The sequence below is a fragment of the Calliphora vicina genome, chromosome 1 (assembly GCF_958450345.1).
Source record: "Calliphora vicina chromosome 1, idCalVici1.1, whole genome shotgun sequence".
In the NCBI taxonomy this organism is placed as follows: domain Eukaryota; kingdom Metazoa; phylum Arthropoda; class Insecta; order Diptera; family Calliphoridae; genus Calliphora; species Calliphora vicina.
Genome location: NC_088780.1, coordinates 82,435,178 through 82,459,650, shown reverse-complemented (window position 1 = coordinate 82,459,650; position 24,473 = coordinate 82,435,178). Strand labels below are relative to the sequence as shown.

The 24,473-nt window shown below is 29.6% G+C and overlaps 1 protein-coding gene across 1 annotated transcript; it reads right to left on the bottom strand.

Annotated features, from left to right (window-relative positions):
• Positions 1 to 2,271: 2,271 nt before the first annotated feature.
• Positions 2,272 to 20,806, bottom strand: LOC135949526 (protein midgut expression 1). The gene is made up of 3 exons (XM_065499115.1): positions 20,644 to 20,806; positions 2,981 to 3,171; positions 2,272 to 2,916 (listed from the first exon to the last, which is right to left on the bottom strand). Exons 1-3 carry the CDS (start codon positions 20,676 to 20,678, stop codon positions 2,909 to 2,911), a joined length of 234 nt encoding a protein of 77 aa, XP_065355187.1. The 5' UTR covers positions 20,679 to 20,806; the 3' UTR covers positions 2,272 to 2,908.
• Positions 20,807 to 24,473: the final 3,667 nt, after the last annotated feature.

The window sequence follows — 24,473 nt, the reverse complement described above, 5'->3', positions numbered from 1 at the left end:
TTGCTGCACGTACATATTTGTACATATAAACATACTTTTTATTTTCGTTGTCCAAATTATATAAAAAACACTTTTTAATAAATTTTTTAAACTTTTTCTTACAGTTTGGCTTTTTTTAAAAGAAAACTGTTTTTTTATTTTTGAGCAAATTACCAGCGTTGCCAGAAAAATGTTGAAAAACAGAGTTGCATTAGCAAAAACTCGTTGTTTGTAACTAGTTTATCTCAAAAGCAAGTTACAAACCAGTTTCTGTTTTGTATGGATAAACAAGTTTCACAAACTAGTTTATCACCATAAACAACTTATAACATGTTTATAGCGTAGGTGTAAATGCACTATAAGTCTGTTGTCAAAAACCTATCTCTCGCAACAACAAAATACATGCTAGTCAATGTATTTTATTGTTGTATCAAACATATTTTTTGTTGTATTTTCGATGGCTTCATTGAGGCACATTCCGCCTGTTTTACGTCAAGATCATGAATGCCCATCACAAAAGCGTCAATCTTGATTTGATCCATCAACGGATGGTATTCGCCTGGATAAGACATTTGTACCAAACGTTCAATATCCATCGCGAAGTCCTGCAGCGTCTCATGGGTACGCTTTCCAGAACTTTTGCCGCACTTCCCTTCAGGCCAAAATCAACTCTCTAGCTTTAACTTCATTGTTCCATACATTTCTAATGGCAACTGCATCAAACTGGAACTTAAACACATTAAAAGATGTGCTTCCATCAAAAGTAGGAGCCTTTATTCTACTGAAATAATTCGCACCGGTACATCTTGGCTTTGAAGATTATTCACCTTTATTTCTAGATAATGCAGTTTTTGATCCACACCATTCTCTAGGTCTGACAGCCTTTTATCAAATTTGCTGACTTGCATTTCAAGGCTATCCACTCTGCTGTTAAAAGCTTCAAAATAGTATTACGAAGCCATTTTGAAAAATGTTCACAATTTTGTTCAATTTTGACAACACATTTTTCAAACGGCAAAATATTGTATTTATACCTGATTTTTGCTTTAATAACGTAATTAATATTTTATTGAAGATTTTTGAATAATAAAATTGATTTTAACCCTTTAGTGTACCTTTAATTTATTAAATTTAAAAAACAATTTTAATGATTTGAGTTTACTTAATTCTGAAAAATATTAAAGTTAGCACCATTCATATCGAATGTGTTTTTCGTGATTTTAAAAGCTGAGTGTCTTTTTAACACCAAGTGCTATTAAGGGTTAATTTTAATTTTTGTGCTGTTATTATAAATACTAGACATCATGTTATACTTTTCTTGAGTTTCATCAAAATCGAACCAAAAATATATAACATTTCGCTATTTTTCCATGAGAAATTCCAAATATTGAAAAATTTGACCTTCTCGATTTAAGGGTTGACGTTTTCCGATTTTAGTAAAACTTTCAGACTATATTTAGAATTACATGGACTATAATATTCTGATTAGCTTTTACTTAAAACTCATAACAGTAAGGAAATTCGGCTCATATGGCCAAAAAATTAGTTTTTCTCTATTATGTTGACAATAAATTCCCAAGTGATGATCAAAAAATTCTGAAATTTGTTTAACAAAATTTGAAATTGGAGTTTTGAAACTGCCGTTAAAAAAATATTTTTTTTTGGTCATACCTGCGAATAGGTTAACGGATCCTACGAAGACAAAAACTCATATACAAGTAAATATGTATATATTTTAAGTAAAAATAAGATCTTATTTTAATATTTCTCAAAATATGTTAATTTTGTTCCTACGTTTCTTGTTCTAGTGGCCTGAGACACGTTAATGGCCTGGCGATTTTGCAATAACTTTAAAATTTTTTAACCAATATTTGTGTTTTATATCTTATTAGAACGACAATTACGTACACATATCGATTCTTTTAAATTAAATTGCAGAAGTAATTATTTAATGGCAACATTTTTACAAAAAAATGCACCACAAAACTAAATCGCAAGTCGGCACTGGTTACAATCATGATAGAAAGACAAAATTTCATATTTAACTATAGCTTTATATATATAAAAAAATTAGAGGGTATGCGTTCCGAAATTCCCAAAAAAAAATTTTTGGGACACTCTAACCAACATCCATGTAAATCACTAAGTTTTCAAATAATTTGTGAGTGCTTTTCATTCAAAAATTGTTTTTCGGCCGGAAGATTCTATGGAATACTAACTCAATGGCATTTATTTTACATTTTTAAGAAAAAATTAGATGGAATAATCAATTTTAAATGAAACCAACAAAAATGTATTAAATCATTTAAATATTTTTATTTTTGTATTTAAATTTATAAAATACGTATAATAATTACAATAAGTTACAGTAAAAATACATACATATAATAATAGTAACTGAGAAACTTATTTAAATGCATGCAAACAAATTTATTTACATACATTGTAACATTGTTTGTATGAACATAAATATATTGTTAAAAATTGTACAACATTTGTGTTTGTTTTTCTCATATTTTAATGTTAATTTGTTAATTATTAATTTGCAGGTCCATTTGTTGATTTTACTTGTTTGACTGTAATTATGTTAAACAAAAAAAAAAAAAGAAACAAACAATGATGTTCTTTGAGTCGAGATGATTTGGCTATAATTTTATGACATTTGGGGGGATTTAGTTTTCCTTCTATAAATTCCAGTTATAAATTATATACTTGCAAGTAATGGAACATTCATTATTTCAATTTAATAAAGTATCTAAGTCTTAAAAATTAAATACACATTACATAGGCATTTGAATATAGTACGAGTAATACAACAAAAGTAAATACATATAGGTATAGGTAAAAAAGTTATGATGGAGATTCGTTACAAGTTCATTTTTCAAAACTAAAATGAACATTTATTAGTTTGTAGCAGTTGTGATTTTACTTAATCCTCTGAAAAATAAATATTATTAATTAAAGATTCTTTCAACACTTTTGATTCGAATGCAAAACTTACTTAAAATGTTCGATGCTTTATCGAAGTTATCCGACAATGTATTCTTCAGTTTATCCAAAGAACTGTGTACATCATCACTGTGGTCGCCATCGTGATAGTAAACGAAGTACACCACAATTCCAACAATTATAATGATTACCAGAAACGCACTGATAATGGACATCAATACTCCTACTGCGCAATTGAGACAGCTGAAATAATAAGTTGAATGAGCAATTTATAATAAAGAATTTTAAACGAATTTATATCAAATATCTTATACATATGTATGTATAAAACAAGTAAGAAAGTATGGTCGGTCAAGCCCGACCATATAATACCCTACACCAAGTAAATGAGTAAAAATATTTTTCTTTTAAAATATCAATAATTTATATTTTTGAGTGATTTTTGGAAGTGGGCCTTATATGGGAGCTATGACCAATTATGGACCGATCACCATAAAATTAGGTCGTGTGATTTATGTCTATATTAAAGTTAACTATGTTGAATTTTGTGTGTATACCAACATTTTTAAGCGATTTATGCACGTTAAAGTGATTTTCGGAAGCGGGTCTTATATGGGAGCTATGACTAATTATGCACCGATCGTAATAAAATTTGGTGACATGAATTTCGTATGTATAAAAGTTATTTGGAGCGAAATTTGTGTAGATACATATATAAATAAACATTTATGACCGATAAAGTCCAATTTCGGGAGGACATTTGTATGGGGGCTATATGAAATAATGGACCGATTTCAGCCAGTTTCAATAGGGTTCGTCCTTGGGCCGAAAAAATTATATGTACCAAATTTTATCGAAATATATTCAAAATTGCGACCTGTACTTTGCGCACAAGGTTTACATGGACAGCCAGCCAGCCAACCAGACGGACGGACGGACGGACGGACGGACATCGTTTAATCGACTCAGAACGTGATTCTAAGTCGATCGGTATACTTTAAGGTGGGTGCTAGACTAATATTTTTGGACGTTACAAACATCTGCACAAACGCATAATACCCTCCCCACTATGGTGGTGTAGGGTATAAATAGTTGTGATTGAACTATAGTTTAGATATTACTAAATCAAATGCATCATCTATTAACAGGGGTTCTCACAAAAAACTTGTAATTTTTATAATTTTAATTATTTACATACATATATCTTCTTATATATAAATAGGTCACACGTTTTTCTGATGCATCATGGTTATTCTATGTATAGATTTTATTTTTAAAAATGTTTAAGTAAAATTATAAATTAATCTAATGTTATTAAAATACACATAGAGAATTTACATAACCTTTAATCCGTTTATATTTATATTGCGTTTCGGAGTTATAATAACAAATTGAAGCAAAAACTATATTTTTTACGTGAAAATAAAATTTTTGTTGTTTTTAAAATCTCATGAAAAATCGAAAACGTCAGAAATTGCCACATATGTATAATAGCAATAAGATGAGTTATCGATTCGCTCATTTTCACAACATTTTATTCACGGAATTCATGTCACCTAATTTTATGATGAACGGTCCATAATTAATCATAGCTCCCATATCTCACGGAATTCATGTCACCTAATTTTGTGATGAACGGTCCATAATTAGCCATAGCTCCCATATAAAACCCGCTTCCGAAAATCACTTTAACGTGCATAAATCTCTTAAAAATGTTGGTATTCAACAGAAAAAACATTAATATAGAAATTAATCACACGACCTAATTTCATGGCGATCGGTCCATAATATATGTAAGTCCAACTTCCAAAAGTCACTAACGAAAAGAAAATGATTGAAATTTTAAAAGAATAATGGTAAAAGCAAATGAGACCTAGCCAAAGTTTCGTTGCAATCCATTTTACTGCATATTGAGAAATTTTTGAGATGCAAAAAGACGTTTTTCTAGCTATAATGGAAGCGGAGAAGACGATTTTTTTAAGCTCCGAATTAATATTAAGCTGTCAGATCCATTAATTCCCACATTATTTTTAAATAGGCGCTTACAAAAGCGGGAACGTTCCACACTTCCACCTGAAGTAATTCAATTATTATATTGCAGCCACCAAGACGATGAAATTAATGAAAGTGAAGAGGACCTTTTTGATTTAAATTTACAAAATGAATTAGATTTAAGCAATTACTAAAAGTTTTAGTATAACTAAAATAAATGAATGAATAAATATTTTTGGTCGTTAGTGGGTTAAATTACATTTTTTAACAGAGTTATACCGTAGACAGACGATAGAGTTAATTTGCATTAACAGCAAACTAATGTGAATTAAAATTTAACCCTGACAGACGACAGTTTTTGCATTTAATAAACAATTGTTTGTTTGTAAACTGTTTGTTTGTAAACTGTTTAAAAATGTATTGCAAATCGGTAAATTATCTGCTAGATGTTAAGCTTTCCCCAATTAATTGCCCCTTAAAAACTCAAGGTAGACGTGTTATTATATCAATGGATAGGGGATTTTGTCTTTTTTTCCAAAATATATATAACATTTGACAATTAAAAAATTCATGGAATACTTATTTGAAAAATATGACAAAAATGCTTTTTTGCGAAGATACAAATTTTGCAAATTGAAATTAAATTTTTATTTATGAATTTTTTTAATGAAATTTTACATTTATATATGTAGATTTTTCTATTGAAATGCAAAAATAAAAACAAATTTTGAAATTTGTTATCAGGAATCTCGCAATTCCCAAAAAAATTTTCAAAAATCCCAAAAATGGAATTTTTTAGTTTTTTTGACTATAATAAATATATCAGGGCGGGGTTATCGGAACCTTTTACAAAATAATTAAGAACATATTTGGCCATCTAAAATGGGTTACTATATTTTGATATCGACTATGCGATTTTAGATTTTTTGCCTAAACTTGAACTTTACCTAAAAATAGGCGTTTTTTGAATGGACCAGGTCGCCTCGGTGTCAATAATTTAATTTTTTTTTTCATTTAAAATATTTGATGAAATGTTAGCTTTTGAAAAAGTATAAATTCCTTATACATCGTCATAGAAATAGTTTGCGATAACATAAAAAGAAAAAAGTACTTCTTCAAAAAAAAAAAAAATAACGAAAAATCACCTTTTTAAATTCAAATGTATATAACTTAGTCATTATTTTTGAAAAATTCTTTTTCTATTTGACACATACATGTGTTGTCAGTCCAATAGAAGAAAATTGGAGAAAATCGGGAAATACTTGGATCCGCTGTTATCAAAAAAACTGGAGTAGGGTGGGTAAAAATTTTTAAAATTTAATTTTCAAATGCGAATATCTCCTAAGCTGTAAAAGATAATTGATAGCTACAACGAGGTTTTTTGTAGTGCTTGATGAGGATATTCTATATATGTAATTTGCTTGACACTGGAACAAAAATTTAACATGCCCGAAGTGTCCTACTTTGGGGACCAGTGGCCGCGCCCCTGCACATAGGTCTGGCGACCCACTTTTTTTGGCCAAAATTAAAATATTCACTTATATACATAAATTCATACAAATGATACAATTAATAACAAAAATCATAATTTTTTTTAAGTTTTTAATAATTTAATTTTTTTTTTGTTTTTTACTTCCACTCTGCCAAATTCTGAGTAAATCACAATTTTTGAAGTAAAAGTATCCTGAAACAAAAATTGATTTCTTAAAAATAAGCAAAAACTAGCCGAAAGTTATGGATGATTCCTAAGCACAAAATATCACTGTAATTTTGTGCGTTTTTGGTTCGTTGAAATCGGTTGAAATTATGTATGTTATATACATTATATAATTATGAGTAAATCACAATTTTTGAAGTAAAAGTATCCTGAAACAAAAATTGATTTCTTCAAAATAAGCAAAAACTAGCAGAAAGTTATTGATGATTCGTAAGCACAAAATATCACTGTAATTTTGTGCGTTTTTGGTTGGTTGAAATCGGTTGAAATTATATAAGTTATATACTGTTTTTTTTTTATAAAAAGTTAAAATCACTGATTTTTAGGTTATGAAAGTTTTTTATGTAATTTCTTATTACCATAATTTTTATTGAATATTTCACTATTAAAAATTTAACTACTTTCCATCGTCATTAATATCCATAACTAACTGACTTAAAAAGTTTATTTATTTTCGTGTAATATGTGACTCAAAGAAAACAAAAAATTACACCACGTGTTTCAGTTTACCACTGCACTTAAAACATTGAACTTTCTCCCTTCATAGAATAACGGTTAATTGAAGTTTGTAAAAACAAAATATTTTTTTTGTTTATCTGAAGTGTTTGCTACTACATCCTAACAACAAATATAGGAAAAAGAGTTTTGAGTTTTGGCCAAAAAATGTGGTTCGCCAGACCTATGTGCCCTGGTGAGCCCTGGTGGTCCAAATTCAAAACTTTATCTCTACAACACTTCTTCTTTGCGAATCTGAAATTTTATAACCAAACGGGCTAACGGTTTAGAAGTTACAGCTTTATTTCCCTTTTTTCTATTCTACTATGTTACGTTTTCTTTAAAAATAGTAAATAATTTTCCTACAGCTGATTGATTTCGACGGTATTGCCATGTTGAAATAGCTAAATTCAGTATAAATTCAGTTTGATTTTTTTACATACATACATACGTGTTAATTTTTTATTAAATTTTTAAATAAAGTGTAAAAATATACTTTTCATTGGTTGGTTTACGTGGTAGTTCACTGCGTGCGAACAATCAAGTAGAGTCGACGGGACCCCGTTTTGACAAAAATGTCGAGTTTGGGGATCGTTTCCTAATTTTCCCTATCCTTGCAGCTATAACAATGGTCGTTAAAATGGAATCACAGGCGATTTGCATGCTTGCCTAGCGCCCCGTTAATACTGCCAGCAACCTTGTCTCAGTCTTTGTAAGAAAGTGTCTGATGATAATACTTTTAATAGTCCCCAGTTGAATTGCTTCTGATACCGCATTGGATATATCTAAAGCAGATCCCACTCTGTCTAATTCGTCTACCTGTTCATTGACATAGCGGTCTCTTTGCGCAGGAACCCAAACTAAAGTAATGTCAGATGACGACCTAGCCTTAACAGAGAATTCTTACATTGCCTGAGTAATGAAGATAAAGTTTGTTTTTGGAATTTGAAGTTTGATAGCAGAGTAAGAAGACTCTCAAATTGCCAGGTTGTCCCATTCGATTCAAGTTAGTCCCTAGTCGACCTATATCATCATATAGGAAGCTGGAACGCTTAAACTTAAATTTATGATGATACATCCTTTTGTTTCACAAAATACAAATGCAAAATAACGTAACATAACATACATAACTTCAAAAATATTTCATAAAATATATTTTATTCTTCTGAAATAGTTTTGTTGTTGTGTTTTAAGACGATATTCGATATTTAGTTTTTTATATCTGAAATATTTTACATTTTATGATGTTTTTGGCTTCCCCTGTAAAATTATTAAAAGTGCACATTATATGTATATATTGTCGTTGAAAATCCAAAAGTAGTTACGTAACATCACACAGAGAAAACAGATTCGTGATAGCAACCGAATTTGTTTCCAATCGAATGAGTCTACCTTAGTCACCGAATTTTACAATTGAGGCTATAAAATTTTAGAAAAGGTAACAAATGCTTGGTCGCTTCAAGAGAAATTCTTCCTTATCAACTGACTTTCTGTTGAGAGAACCGAAAATTTCTATGAGTGTAACCGAATCATTCGATTGGCAACAAATTCGGTTGCTATCACGAATCTGTTTTCTCTGTGTGATGTTACGTAACTACTTTTGGATTTTCAACGGCAATATACCAGTTAACCACATTTTGAATTAAGTGTGAAATCTAAAATTGGTCCAGGATAAAGCAACTTAATTCATTTATTATCACTAAAATAATCTCTTAATAATAGTTCTCAAGATATTTAGAAATAACTGTTTACTTTATATTAAAGGTGACTCACACGCAATTCTGATCCTTCCCAATTTTTGGTTAAACTTGATATAAATTCTAGTTCTTGAGGTATTGGAAATTCTGAAAGGGCATGTTGAGTAGATAATTTTTGTAGAATAAACTTATAGTTCACCTGGTCTGAATTTTTTTTTACAGTGGGTCAAAGTTTTCATTTTTTGATCGAAGGGAGCAGTATACTAACTGAAAAAAATGTTGTAAGTTAATGTCTAAGAGAATTCTTATTGTCAGAGTTATATTGTGGAATTTTATGGGGATCATTTTTGTGGAAGATCTTAACCCTCTAGCTCCTCTCCTTAGGGGTCAATTTGACCCTTTTTTTCTCGAGAAAATGAAAAAAGTCCTTTCAAAAAGGACATTTAAGGATTAAAATATTCGACGAAAATTTTTGCCGGAAAATTTCAGTGGGGGTCACCAAAGTTGTACATAAAGTACTCACATTTTTTAAAAAAATCGACAAAAATCTATTTATAATCCGAATGAGCTGATATTTAAAATATAAATAGCCCTAGAGAAGATCTACAAAAATATATATGTATACATACATATGTATGTAGATTATCACTTTTAGGTCAAGAGTTATTTAGGTTTATTTATTTATTTACTTTTTTTAATTTTGTTCGATCTTTTTTTAGTTTTTTAGATATGTCGGCCCTACGGTGGTTCGAAATTGTTTTTTTAAAATATCACCTGTATTCGCGATAAAATTTCGAATACTATAAAAACAACCTACTAACAGTCATGTCGTCCCTATAAAAAGTTACACGCATCCAAAGTTGGTACATGTAAAAATGGTCGTATTTTTTACGTTTTTTTCCAAAAAAGTCTGTATATATTTTCTTTTGTAGAAAAAAATGTTTTTCGGGACTATATAAAATATGATTCGAAAAGAGAACCTAATACAAAAGCGTAGAAAGTAAAACTTGGCTCATTTAAGTGGACCTAGTCGCCTCCACACTTATCCAAACTTTCCCAATTTAAAAAAAAAATTAGGTTTGAGCAAAAAATTCTAAAAAGGCAAAGCACCGATCCTCGAATAAGCTCCATGCATGTATAGCCCTATATCTTATTTAAATACGTACAAAGTTATTTTACTATTACACAGTAAATAACGTCGCAGTAGGGTCTTTTCTAAAAAACTCAGTTTTTGGAACACATTTTCCCCGTTTTAGGAATTTTGGTATTTGAAATTAAAAAGTGTCAAAACTTACAATTCCATTGATTTAAGGACATTTGGATCTACACTATTTCTAAATTTTGTTGTAATATCTTTAACCGTTCAAATTTTACATTGAGGGTATTCATTTAAAAAATTACACATTTAAAAAGCAAAAACAAGAAAAAAAATCAGAAAAAGTTGTATTTTTTTGTGGAATTTTGTTCAAGTTTTTGTTGAGTAAAAGTGAAAAAAAATCAGAGTGTAATTTTCCATTTTTTTTTTGAAATGAATGACCTTATTAATTGAAATTTTATATTTGTGTTCATGAAAAATCCCTATACATATTAAAATTTTGTAGTTTCTAAGGTGGTGACCTCCGAAAAATTCATAAAATTATTTCATTTCACAAAACTATTACGCTTCAAGTCCTAAAGTGTTCAACCAATATCAACTGCATATAAAAAAGTTTATATTTATTCATCAGAACTCCACAAACCTAGATCCATTTTGAAAAATTGTAACATTTTTTTTATACATTCCATGCAAAATGTGTTTTGGAAAAAAACATAAAAAATACGGCCATTTTTTATGTTCTAACTATGGATGCTTGTAACTTATTATAGGGATGAGATAACTATAGGGAAGTTATTTTTATTGTATTCGAAATTAATAAAACTCTTTTCTAAACAAATTTTGAATGCATAATTGCAACAGAAATCTAATTATAAATTAACGAACTGTCACTTTGGAAACTAGTGTAACATCTTGAGACGTACTGTATTTTCGTTTGGGAAAACGAAAAAGATAAGGAAGGACAGAAAATCGTAACTGAATAGGCCAGATGGTAATAAGAAATTGGAAACAAAAGCTTCATCAGTTGACAATCTCCACCTCCATTCAATTAATGAAACAGATGATATCTCCCAGTTTGCAACGACTAATATTCTATAAACCATCGTAGCCATCTAGTCCTTATTTTACAGTGACCTGTTATCAAACCCACAAAGATTCTCAAGCTATACCTGTCCAACCTTTAGAACATTCTGATTCACTCCATGTCTAGTTTGGACTATGTGACACACAAGTACCTCTCGGATATGACCCTATAAACGTGATATATCGGAGTTTTTAGCCTCAATACCCACACCTCCAATTCCAGTCCACGAATGCAAGGCCCGAAAAGTTCTCGACCGATTGTCTATAGCATCATTTTTAAAAATGTAGTTCAAAAATTTATTTTAAAAATGCATTTAAAGATGAATTTAAAATAAATACTTCCAGCTTTTTGTTTAATTTTTCCATACTCTAGAATCTAGAGTCCGTGTACACACGTACGTAAGAGAAGCGTAAATGAAAAACGCGGCGCCATCATTTGCCTTTCCCTGCTCTAGATCCCATTTATGTATAAAATAAGTAACACTATCACAATGTCTTAGGAAGGAAATTGTCTGAATTTAATATTTTTCAATTTATTACATTTATACAAATATGTATGATGCATAAGTGTACATAGAACATTACGCACATACTTGAATATGTTATTGTGTTAAAACTATGTAGAATTTGCTTTTATTTTTTTCCGCTTCGTAATGAATGTAGTTGACACACAAAACTTTTAATCTTATAAGATGATGTCATGATAATAGAAAAGAATATTTATGAATAAAATGGGGAGGAATTTTGAAATTGGATAAACATAAATACTTATAACAAACGAATAACGCGTCATGACATAAAATACATGGTTGGCGGTCTAGTCGATAATACTCGGCACAAAAACAGCTCTAACTTACAGGAAGTATCACATACTTCCTGTTTTGTCTATCACATCTGAGTCGCATCTATGAAGTAGGGGGCGCGAATACCAGAACACAAATAATTGTACACCACTAGTGGGGTAGCAGTATTATAATATATACACATTAATAAAATTGCGTATAAAACAGTCTCGCCTGACTGGAGTCACTGAGGACGATACAATGGCAGTCTTAATCATTTCATGAAAACGTTCTTTTTTGTTTTGAATTATTTCATGAGGGCTGTACATTATTATCCTTTCGTGCATGACAGTATGAAAATGTACGTTGGCGCCAAAAGGAAAAAAATGTCTCAATAAAAATAATAACAAGAGCAATAATAACAACAAGCATTAAATAATAAAAACCGTTAAAATGTAAATAAACTACTCACTCGGCAGCTGTTGTAACTAGTACTCATTCACACTGTCGTTCATTGGAAAATGGTAAATAAAAATTCAATCTATTCGCTTTTTGCCTGTCAGTTTTTCTAATATTTTGTTGACATTTTGTATTGAAAATTTCCAAAACTAGTAAGCAAATTGAAAATTTTGTTAAAATTGTATTGTTTAAGTTAAATTGTGAGTTTGTTTTTGCCAAAAACTAAGTTCTATAAATTATATTGTTTTAATCCATGATACAATAATTGTAGAAGGTAGAATCACTAGGGAGAGTTTTCAATATTTAGCCCTATAACGTCAAACTTTGATTTTGATTTTTTTTTCATATTTTTTTATATTTTCTTTTGTTTGACGTTACAAGAATTGTATAATTGAGAATTTATTTTTTACTGAGTGTATCTTATATTGATGTATCATGGTTTTAATCAAGGTTATAATCTGATATTTCTTTTATTACACTAGTTTCAAGGTTTTTTTATATGATGTAAAAAAAATTTAAATGAGTATGAAACATGAATACTTGACCATAATAAAGCTTAATGATTTTTTTTTAATTTAAATTTTCTAATTATAAATTTCTAAATCTAGGTATATAAACGTGAAATGTCCCATATCATTTTATTTATTTCTAATGAAACAGTGTCTCAACATTACCGTATTCGAGTATAGAAACAGGAAATTGTGGTTTTAGTATAATTTATATTTCATTAAAACTATAGTTATGAAAATAGTCTTTTTTTCTAGAATTGCGCAACTAAAAAAAAATCTAAGTTGATATTTTGATTATTAATTGCGATTCTTCTAATATTTCGCCAGCTAAATAACAATTATTTTATTCTGTACCTTTTATTTTATGAATGAATACCCTAATATCTACCCACTGTAAAAATCTTACATCATTTTCCCTACTCTTTCGGCAAAAATACAGCTGTATCCGTCTTCAACTTTCCCAGCAAAAACTTTACTTACCTAGTAAGCCAGCAAGTAATATTGTAGTACCCTAATTCCCTATTCAATTTCTCTGTTGAACCTTGTTACATGAAAATGTTTATGTTTATATTTACTAGGAACACATGTATCTAAAAATGTGCACTCCCTTAACCATAGTTATGAGTATTTTTTCCTTTGTTTTATATGTCTGTTATTCCTTTGTACTCTAACTAACAATAGAACAACTAACTGTTCATTGAGAATTGAGGTCTCCACTTTCATTTGAAGCGAAACTAAAAATGTTTATCATTTCTATTTCAATGATTCATTCATCGGGAAGTCCTTTAAGTGCAGTTTGATGTTTAATAGTCTGTCTATTGAAAATGTCATGATGCATGCAGTTGATTGTTGTAAATTGTGACCCAAATTTATAATCAGCAATGCTACTTGTTATTCAAATTAACTTTGCAGTTTATACATCACAACCAAGAACTTTGAGAGAATTTTATTTTTGTATTGTAACAAAAACAAAAAAATACATGTAAAATTTTCACTGACAGTACTCGCTTGTGATATACATATGAACTGCTAGATATATTGAATAATAACGTTACTATAACAATAACTAAACTTTCACTTTGAAGAGCTAAAACTAAAAAAGAAAACATTATTGTGTTGATTACTAGGATTAATAGTTTTTTTCACATTTTGGATATTCGAATAATTTGAAAGGGAGGTACATACAGCTGCTGTCAAAATAATAGCTGATTTTAAACAGTTTACAAAATCTTATTTATTCAAAAAAGGTTTTGTAATTTTATTCAAAATGTCAAAAAATTAAAAAGATTTTAATTTAAATTCAAATTAATACAAAAAACTGAACTTTTTCTAAAAATCTGTCAAAATGAGCTGAATGCAAAAATATTACAATTGTATTAATATCGTTTACTGTGGATGTAATGTGAGTAGCTATCCTTACATACTGTTTTTAATATTTAGTTGCGTTACCATTGTTGGAAATACCTGCTTTACAGCGTCTTCCCATGGAATTGAACAAGTTCTGGTACCACTCAAATGAAATATAATGCCAGGAATGTTTCACTGTGACCCAAAGATCATTATTGTTAGTTGGTTTGACTTCCGATACCTTCATCTTAACATCAGCCCTCAAATGTTCGATGGTGTTTAAATCATGGTACTGTGCAGGCTATTTCAACAATGGGACATTATTCCCTTTTTTCCCGGTAAAAACGGGAAATTTAAAATTAACGTAGTTTTAAATTTTTTATCAAAAAATTATTTTACCTATGATTCAAAACAAATATTTTAGTTTTATTTTATTTGATACTGTTTGATCTTACACACACTTGTAAGAGTAAATGATAATGTTTCCAAAATACAAATGGAGCAAAATTTTAAAAACAAATTAGATTATGCAATCAATATTGCAAAAGAAAATATATAGCTTACTTTTGGGACATCGCGAACAAAAATAAGTACTTATTCCGCCGAAAAATAAGTAGTCTAATTGTCAAATTCCCCTTATTTTCGGTTAATTTGTAAGCAAAGTTTTTGCTGGGTTATTGAATGCCTCAGTAATTTTGAAAACTCATTTTTTAAAAAAAATAGTTCTATGACGAACATATACATATGTACATAACATTATTTGTATGAAATAATATTTAATAAAATGATATCCAAATATTCTAACCAATTTTTTTGTTTTATGTTAATACAATTGAATTGTAATGTATTGTTTTTCTTTTTGTTTTTAATAAAATGAAACAATTTTATAAAGTAATTTTCTGAGACAAAATCCATGGGGACTTAGAGAATATAATCTAAAAACTCACATTCCAAGAAAATCTCGTCTTTCGATAAATAAGCATGTGTCCAAACAGTTGCAGTTTGCTAAAAACCACCTAGAGTGGCAAATTGAAAAGTGGCGTAATATTCTGAGGACGAAAATAGTCCAAAACTTCACAAAATTTTTAATTCAGTTTACGTTTGTCTAAATTGTTAGCTAATATATTTGTTTGACTAAACGTTATGTCTCGATGGCTATACCGTTAAGTAATAGGAAAATCATTATTCTAGATAATAAATTAGCTACATACATTGCTAGATACTGAGGGTATTCATTTCAAAAAAATATTTTGATGAACATATGGATTTATCATCATAATGTAAAAACTATTTTTTAATTAAATACCTACCTATGTACATATATGCACAATAAAATTTGTAAAGGGATCCTTTAGGCCATAATGTATATATTACTTTTCCAACACTGTATTTATGTACCGGTACCGTATAAAAGTATACATATACATATACATATAATGAATTAGAATCGTTCCCTAACACTTTGGAACTAGTGAATGGTAAATCGATTTAGATTAATCGAAATTGAAATCAAATTCCAGAATTTTTAGATTCTTTACGTTTTTGCTTTCATTATATTTTACAATATACACATCTGCTCAAAATAATAGATACACCAAAATTTATTTTTTAAAAACGAAAAAAAATAATGGTATATTGTAAAATTATAAAAAAAATTCAGTCGATTTTTATTTATAGTTAAAAGGAGAGTAAAAAACAAAAACAAAATATTTCATAATTAATAATAAATATTATAAAGTAAATTAAATTTCTTAAATTTCGAAAAATTTGGTGCTCATAATAATAGATACATTTTTAAAAATTCTTATTAAACAAAAGCTAATAAATTTTATCTTAAAAAAATTAGTTTATTATTAAAGTAAAGCTAGTATCCAGTATATCCACCTTTGTTTTGTAAAACTTTCTCCACTCTTCTGGGCATACTGGATATCAAGTTCTGACACTTCTCCAATGGAATCTCGTACCATATTTTTTGCGTTTTCTCCCATAAATCGTCTTTATTTTTGAAAACTTCCTTCGAAAGCCTTATCTTTAATTCACTCCACAAGTTTTCTATTGGGTTTAAATCAGGGGATTGGCTGGGCCAGCTTAAAACAGGTACGTTATTCTCCAAGAACCAGTTTTTAACTAATCTTGAACTATGTTTTGGGTCGTTGTCCTGCTGGAATGTCCATATTAATGGCATATTTTCCGATGCATATGGAAGCATTACGTTTTCCAATATGTCTCTATACCCACTAGCATTCATGGTATCTTCTATTCGGAATATCGGACCAACACCATTCCATGAAAAGCAACCCCAAACCATTATGTTTCCCCCGCCATGTTTTACCGTCTTTTTTGTAAATTTAACGTGGAATTCTTTTCCTTTTGGTCGGCGTACATTTCTTTGGCAGTCGTTTCCAAACAAATTTATTTTTGTTTCGTCGCTCCATAAAATATTTCTCCATTTTTTTTTCGCCTTCACACCCGGACCATTGTAAGTGCTCTTTAGCAAATTCTAATCTTGTCTTGATATTTTTTTGGCGCATTAGTGGCACTTTTCTGGCAATTCTTCCCGGCAAATTAACTTGTAAAAGACGACGACGAACTGTTTGTGGACTGATTTCGTTGCATAGCTCCGCAGAAATAGCTTTCGATGATATGAAAGGGTCTTTTTTAACCATAAGGACGATCCGCCTATCTGTTTCTGGACTGGTTTTCTTTGGTCTACCGCGAGTTTCTCTTTTTTGTTTTTTAGATAAAGCATTTTGGACAAAATGTAAAGATCTTCCTATGCTCTTTGCTATTTCCCGTAATGATTTTCCTCGATTTCTCATCGTTTGAACAATTTTTTTCTCATCTTCGGTACAATGATGATTTCGTCCCATTTTCTTCAAAAGAGTCCTATTTTTTATAAAATTGTTGCTAAAATTTAAATTATACTTACTGTTTCACGTAAATAGGAACAAAAAATTGCACAAAAAAAAAATTGTATATAAACAAATTACTAATTACTGATGTGTATCTATTTTTATGAGCAAATAATTTTTTGTAATTCAAATAAATTCGTTTTTAAAAATCAACATGAAAGCAAATAGTTGCCAGATTTTTGACTGACATGACATTGCCAGATAGAAATTTTAATAATATGATGTATTCTTAACGCTTGCGAGGAAATTTTCAATGTTACCGCCATTTAAATTTTTTCCAATTAGGTGTATCTATTATTTTGAGCAGATGTGTATATATCTTCAGCTGACAGTGAAAAATTTTCATGGAGGACCTCATTTTTTAAAGCGAAATTTTTTTTCAAACTTAAGAAATTTGTATAAAAAGTGCTACTAAATTTTTTCCATAAAATTGTTGTCAAATGTTTGCCGTTACGGTTTATAAAATGAGCACCTCAATATAAAGGAGTTATAATACTCTTCCAAAATATGATTTTAATCCATAATTATAGCGTATATGGGTCATTTGCTACAGTTCCCAATAATGCAGATCGATTATTAAAAAACCGATTATTGGGTTCGATTAATCGACTGTAAAAATCGAAATGAAAATGGTTGATCGAAAAGACGAATATCGATCATTAGCTTTTCATTCCATTCACTATTTGCAACTATACAAGTTTTGTATAGTTCTTTCTGGTTTCTCGAAAAACAATAGATTTTTCACAAAAAACTAAACTGAGATGAATAATATATGTATGTATAGGAAATACAGATACATACACATCTGCTCAAAATAATAGATACACCTAATTGGAAAAAATTTAAATGGCGGTAACATTGAAAATTTCCTCGCAAGCGTTAAGAATACATCATATTATTAAAATTTCTATCTGGCAATGTCATGTCAGTCAAAAATCTGGCAACTATTTGCTTTCATGTTGATTTTTAAAAACGAATTTATTTGAATTACAAAAAATTATTTGCTCATAAAAATAGATACACATCAGTAATTTGTAATTTGTTTATATACAATTTTTTTTTGTGCAATTTTTTGTTCCTATTTACGTGAAACAGTAAGTATAATTTAAATTTTAGCAACAATTTTATAAAAAATAGGACTCTTTTGAAGAAAATGGGACGAAATCATCATTGTACCGAAGATGAGAAAAAAATTGTTCAAACGATGAGAAATCAAGGAAAATCATTACGGGAAATAGCAAAGAGCATATGAAGATCTTTACATTTTGTCCAAAATGCTTTATCTAAAAAACAAAAAAGAGAAACTCGCGGTAGACCAAAGAAAACCAGTCCAGAAACAAATAGGCGGATCGTCCTTATGGTTAAAAAAGACCCTTTCATATCATCGAAAGCTATTTCTGCGGAGCTATGTAACGAAATCAGTCCACAAACAGTTCGTCGTCGTCTTTTACAAGCTAAATTGCCGGGAAGAATTGCCAGAAAAGTGCCACTAATGCGCCAAAAAAATATCAAGACAAGATTAGAATTTGCTAAAGAGCACTTACAATGGTCCGGGTGTGAAGGCGAAAAAAAATGGAGAAATATTTTATGGAGCGACGAAACAAAAATAAATTTGTTTGGAAACGACTGCCAAAGAAATGTACGCCGACCAAAAGGAAAAGAATTCCACGTTAAATTTACAAAAAAGACGGTAAAACATGGTGGGGGAAACATAATGGTTTGGGGTTGCTTTTCATGGAATGGTGTTGGTCCGATATTCCGAATAGAAGATACCATGAATGCTAGTGGGTATAGAGACATATTGGAAAACGTAATGCTTCCATATGCATCGGAAAATATGCCATTAATATGGACATTCCAGCAGGACAACGACCCAAAACATAGTTCAAGATTAGTTAAAAACTGGTTCTTGGAGAATAACGTACCTGTTTTAAGCTGGCCCAGCCAATCCCCTGATTTAAACCCAATAGAAAACTTGTGGAGTGAATTAAAGATAAGGCTTTCGAAGGAAGTTTTCAAAAATAAAGACGATTTATGGGAGAAAACGCAAAAAATATGGTACGAGATTCCATTGGAGAAGTGTCAGAACTTGATATCCAGTATGCCCAGAAGAGTGGAGAAAGTTTTACAAAACAAAGGTGGATATACTGGATACTAGCTTTACTTTAATAATAAACTAATTTTTTTAAGATAAAATTTATTAGCTTTTGTTTAATAAGAATTTTTAAAAATGTATCTATTATTATGAGCACCAAATTTTTCGAAATTTAAGAAACTTAATTTACTTTATAATATTTATTATTAATTATGAAATATTTTGTTTTTGTTTTTTACTCTCCTTTTAACTATAAATAAAAATCGACTGAATTTTTTTTATAATTTTACAATATACCATTATTTTTTTTCGTTTTTAAAAAATAAATTTTGGTGTATCTATTATTTTGAGCAGATGTGTATATTATTAATTTAGAGGTTTTTTTTTAATTTAGTATTTTTTTCATACTCTCATCTTATTTTTATTCGGTACTAGCTGAACGCCCCGCCCCGGTTTCGCCCGGTGGCTATTTGCTAATGTTAGTTCTTCAAGTTTTTCCAAAATTGTTTTCTTATTAAGAATAATGAGAAGTGAAAAGGAGGCAATACCTATATTGAAAATTTAAATTTCCAAATTTTTGAATCTTTTTTCTTTACAAACCATCTCCTGAAAACGAAACGAATACAAATAAAATCAGCTAAATCGCTCCAGCCGTTCTCACGTGATGCCATTACATACATGGACCTTTTCATTTTTATATATACATATAGATTGTTTGACAATATGATATGGAAGGACTCAAGCCGCTACAATGTTCTGTGCAAAATATTTTTTGTCCGCATTGGCTTGATCTGAATTTCCATCTGTTGAGCAGCTCTTAACTTCCGAATGAACCACCTAAAAAGGCGTTGTCGTGGCCAACATTTTAATTAAGTTATGTTTAAAAAAGTAAATTTCAGAGGTTGTTCATGCGGTTAATAACAAAGCTTCCTACATGCAATTCAATTTTAAGTATTTTATTTAATAATAAACCTCTAAATGAATCACTCTATATAAGATTCGTACGGCAAAGATGAATATATCACTATAACTTGTTTAGTATGTCCTTGTTGTGAAAACTTATTGCCTTTAAAAAAAATTCCTTTATAATTTGAGCATTAAGGAAGTTTCCAAAGAAACAATTAATATAATTTAACAAATTTAAACAGTATTTTCATTTATTATTGTGATGTTATTTTCTAGACCATTTAAGAGACAGACAAATATTTATTTTCTGCTATAAAATTACTTAGCAAATATTAATTCAAATATAGACACAAACACAGAAAAGCGTACACAGCATCACAGATATAAAAGTGTCGAGGAAGTGGTGTTGCAAGAGGAACATTAAAATAATTAAATAAACTTTGCCAGTACAATATATTTAAATACATATATATATGGCCATTTACTCTATTTAAGTAAAATTCAGCTCATTGGTTTTGTTTACATTTTGATAAAAACAATAAATAAATATTTTAATGCAGTAGAATTAAAGAATACCTACATATGCATGGAAGAGAATGAAAAGAAAATCGTAATAAAAACTTACCAGCAAGCAACATTTCCGGCCAAACACTTGCACATTTCGTATAAATTTTACTGCTTTCTTTTTAAAAGGTGTTTGACTTTTTAGTGTGCAGGTGTTTATTTTGCAAATATAAAACACAGTTTTTATTCAAAAAAAAAACAATTCGACCCACGACAAGACTTCAAAATTAAACCAACCGCCAATTACTACGTACCAAACGCTACTGAATGCTTATCAAGGCAGACCGAACGAGGTTGCGGCGGTTCCGCAACAACTATAAAGTAAACAAAAACAAAAGTAAATTTGTTTTTGTAAAAGTGACAGGTACTTTCAAAATATACCAATTGATTTTAAAATTTTCTCTTGTTGTAACAACAACCACAATAAAACTTGACAGTTGAAATAACAACACACATTAAAAGATAAACAGTTGTGCTACTGAAATTACCCTATTAAATATGCTGTTTTTGGAAGCAGTGCTACCAGATCATCAAAATTTGTATGCAAGCATTTTACCAAGGTGGCCGCAAAGCGTATTAACTAGGGTTCTGAAAAAAGTCGAATAATCGATTAAGTTATAGCAAAAATCGAATAGTCGATAAAAGTAGGCCTTTTAGATTGTTAAAAAAAATATTTAATTGCAACATTATACTAAAACTAAATAGGCACACAATAACAGCCTGCAATTTGGTACACTATCATTTTTTCTAGTGTATGCTAAAACATAAATAATATAAGAAATAAATGTTTATAAAATAATGCTTTTTCTACACAAAATTTTTCTATAAAAACTAAAAGTTTTTAGATATATCGTATATATGTACATTAGGCCGGGTCGATTTGTATGGAGGATCAAAAAGTGAAAAATCGTATAGCAGAAATGCAATCTACGGAAAATTCTAATAAAGTTTCCTCAAGAAACCATAGGTCTAAAATCAAATTCTATCTTGCGCATTTGTGTTTTATCCAATAAAAAACTTTAAAAAAACAATTATATTTAAATATCATTGGATAAAAGACGAAATGCGAAAGATAGGATTTGATTTTAGACCTATTGTTCCTTGGGGAAAATTTCTTAGAATTTTCCGTAGAATGCGTTTCTGCTATACGATTGTTCGTGGAAAAAATCGACACCCTAATGTACATACTTGAATTCCAGAAACTTTTAGAAAAGTGATAATAAAAAAGTCGATTTTACTAAAAAGTCGAAAGTTCGAAAAGTAGACTTTTCATAAATTACCAAAAGTCGATTATTATAGTCAAAATATCGACTTTCAAGAAACAAAAATGTCAAATTTTTTCAACAATAAAATTCTATTTTACAAAAGGTGAATGTTTTTATTCACTTGTTTATGCCATGTTTCCTCGGCAGTCTGAATTACTTAATTCGCGTTTTGAATTACACGACAACATGCGTAATTCAGTTTGACCAAGGCGTATTTAACAAGGTGACAGCAGTGGCGAATTGAAATAAATACAGGCGAATTCACTTATTTTTTATATATGGAGTTTGACATAATGGAGTTCCGGCGAATATTTTTTATATATGCAGTTTGACATTATCGCGTGTTAGTTCTGTAATCAGCTGTTCTCGTGAGGTCACCTTATTAGATTCGACTTGAGTTTGACATTTATTTATTTCTTCTTCTTGTTTTTTCTTCTGTTTACATGTTTTGTTTTTTTGTTTATTTTGTTTGGTTGGTGCGAATTTTAAATTTGTAATTTGGCAATGGATAAAAAAGGTAAATAAAAACATAAAATTGTAGCATTATTAATTAAACAAATATAATTTAATTATTATTTTCATTATTAGAAAAAGTGCAAGCAAGTTGGACCAGGGCAGCGAGCGGGCTTTATTAGAGGTGTGGGCTGAAAGAATGGCAGAGACTTCTACAAATGAATTTAACTTTAATCAGACTTTTTACTTCTTTTAATTTATTTATTTAATACAAAAATATTTTGTTTTGACATTTTTGTTTGGACAGCTGATATTGATACATAAATAATCGATAAAAATTAGAGATGACAGTCATTCGTTCGTAATTCATAAGGTAATTCAAACTGAATTACGTACGAACAAGGTGATTCGCACTTGAAATTTTGTATGGCGAATCATGTAATTCAGTTCGTAATTGGGGGTTGAATGACGAATGAGAGCGTGAATGACGAATAATGCCGTCGTGTGAACATGATACTGTCAATTCCAAAGTAAATTAATAAAGTAGCGACAGTACTACAATAAATACAACATTTACAGTAACAACAGGTACTTTGTTTTTGTTAAAAGGTAAGTGGACTGTCAAAGTTGCCTGTTGTGGTTTTTGCTTTTGGATTTGTTGTATTTTTCGTCACAACAACCACAAGTGAATTGACAGTTCAAACCGAATAAAAAAAATATAGTCAGCTGTTCTACCAAGGCGAATTCATACAAGGTGGTGTCAGTTCTACAAAAACAACGATTGGTCTTAACAAATGTCAAAAACCCAAAATGAAAAATTTAACAAATAAGTATTTAAACTTAATATAGTGTAGATAATTGAATAATGAGGTCTTTACTTATTTATGTAAACAATAAATATTTTGTTAATAAGCTTAGAATATGTAGATATTTAAATATAAAAACAAGCTTTGACAGTTGTTAGAACCAAAAAGCGAAAAAAAAAATTATCAGCTGTTTGACTGACTCCACCCTGTATAAATTCGCCTTGTGTTCTACTGAGTCTACTTCAAGGCGTATTTAACAAGGTGACAGCAGTGGCGAATTGAAATAAATACAGGCGAATTCACTTATTTTTTATATATAGAGTTTGACATACGGACGTACGGGCGAATATTTTTTATATATGCAGTTTGACATTTGTGCGAGCTATTTCTATAATCAGCTGTGCTGCCGATGACACTGTATTAAATGCACCTTGGTCTACTTTATTAATTTGCTTAGGTCAATTCACTTGTAGTTGTTGTGGCGAAAAATACAACAAACCCAAAAGCAAGAACAACAACACGCAACTTTGACAATTCAACTATGCTTTAACAAAAACAAAGTACATAAGGCGAATCGCCTTGATTCCCCTCAAGGCGAATTTATGCAAGATGGAGTCAGTCAAACATCTTATATCTTTTTTTCGCTTTTTGGTTCTAACCAATGCGAATTTATATGCCAGTTGGTGTCGATTCTACAACATTTACAAAAACCACTTGCAATTTGTTTTTGTTTATGTGGTTTAAGTTGTCAAAGTTTGCGTGTTGTTTTTGTTACTTTTACGTTTGTTGTAGCTTGTTAACTGGTTCAACAGCTCGCTGTCACTATTTATATACACCAGCTTCATCCTCTGACGATTTCCAGCAGATACACTTATATAATGATCATGCAGTGTTACAATGTCGATAACTATGTGTTATTGTAATTGCTAAACAGGTTGAATATTGAAACCATCAGTTTAAAAACGTTATATTCAAATTGATGAATATGCTACAAAATAGCAATAAATATAATCGTTTCGTACAAACTTAAATGAATCTAAATTCTAATTGCAAACTATGTTTCTGCCGAATCTTATATACCCTTCACCAAATTATACTTCAAAATACAAATTTTAAATATTGCTAGGTAAACAAAATTTATTTTTATTCCAAAGTTGTTTTCTTCATTTTTTTTTAAAAAAATTTTGGAATTGTAATTTTAATTTTTTTTCTTAAATTTAATTTTTTTTAATTAAAAAAAAAAATTTTGGTTTTTTAAATTTTTTTTGGTGAAAAAAAATCGGGTTAAAAAACATTTTTTTCCGATTTTGACCCATTGTAGGTCCAACTTACTATGGTCTTATATACGTCGTTGTAAAGGTCTTTGA

Coding starts and splice junctions, on each gene's coding strand:
- LOC135949526 (XM_065499115.1), bottom strand. CDS start 20,678: ATGTGCAAGTGTTTGGCCGGAAATGTTGCTTGCTG. Junction 3,172..20,643: donor GCCGGAAATGTTGCTTGCTG/GTAAGTTTTTAT, acceptor TTATTATTTCAG/CTGTCTCAATTGCGCAGTAG.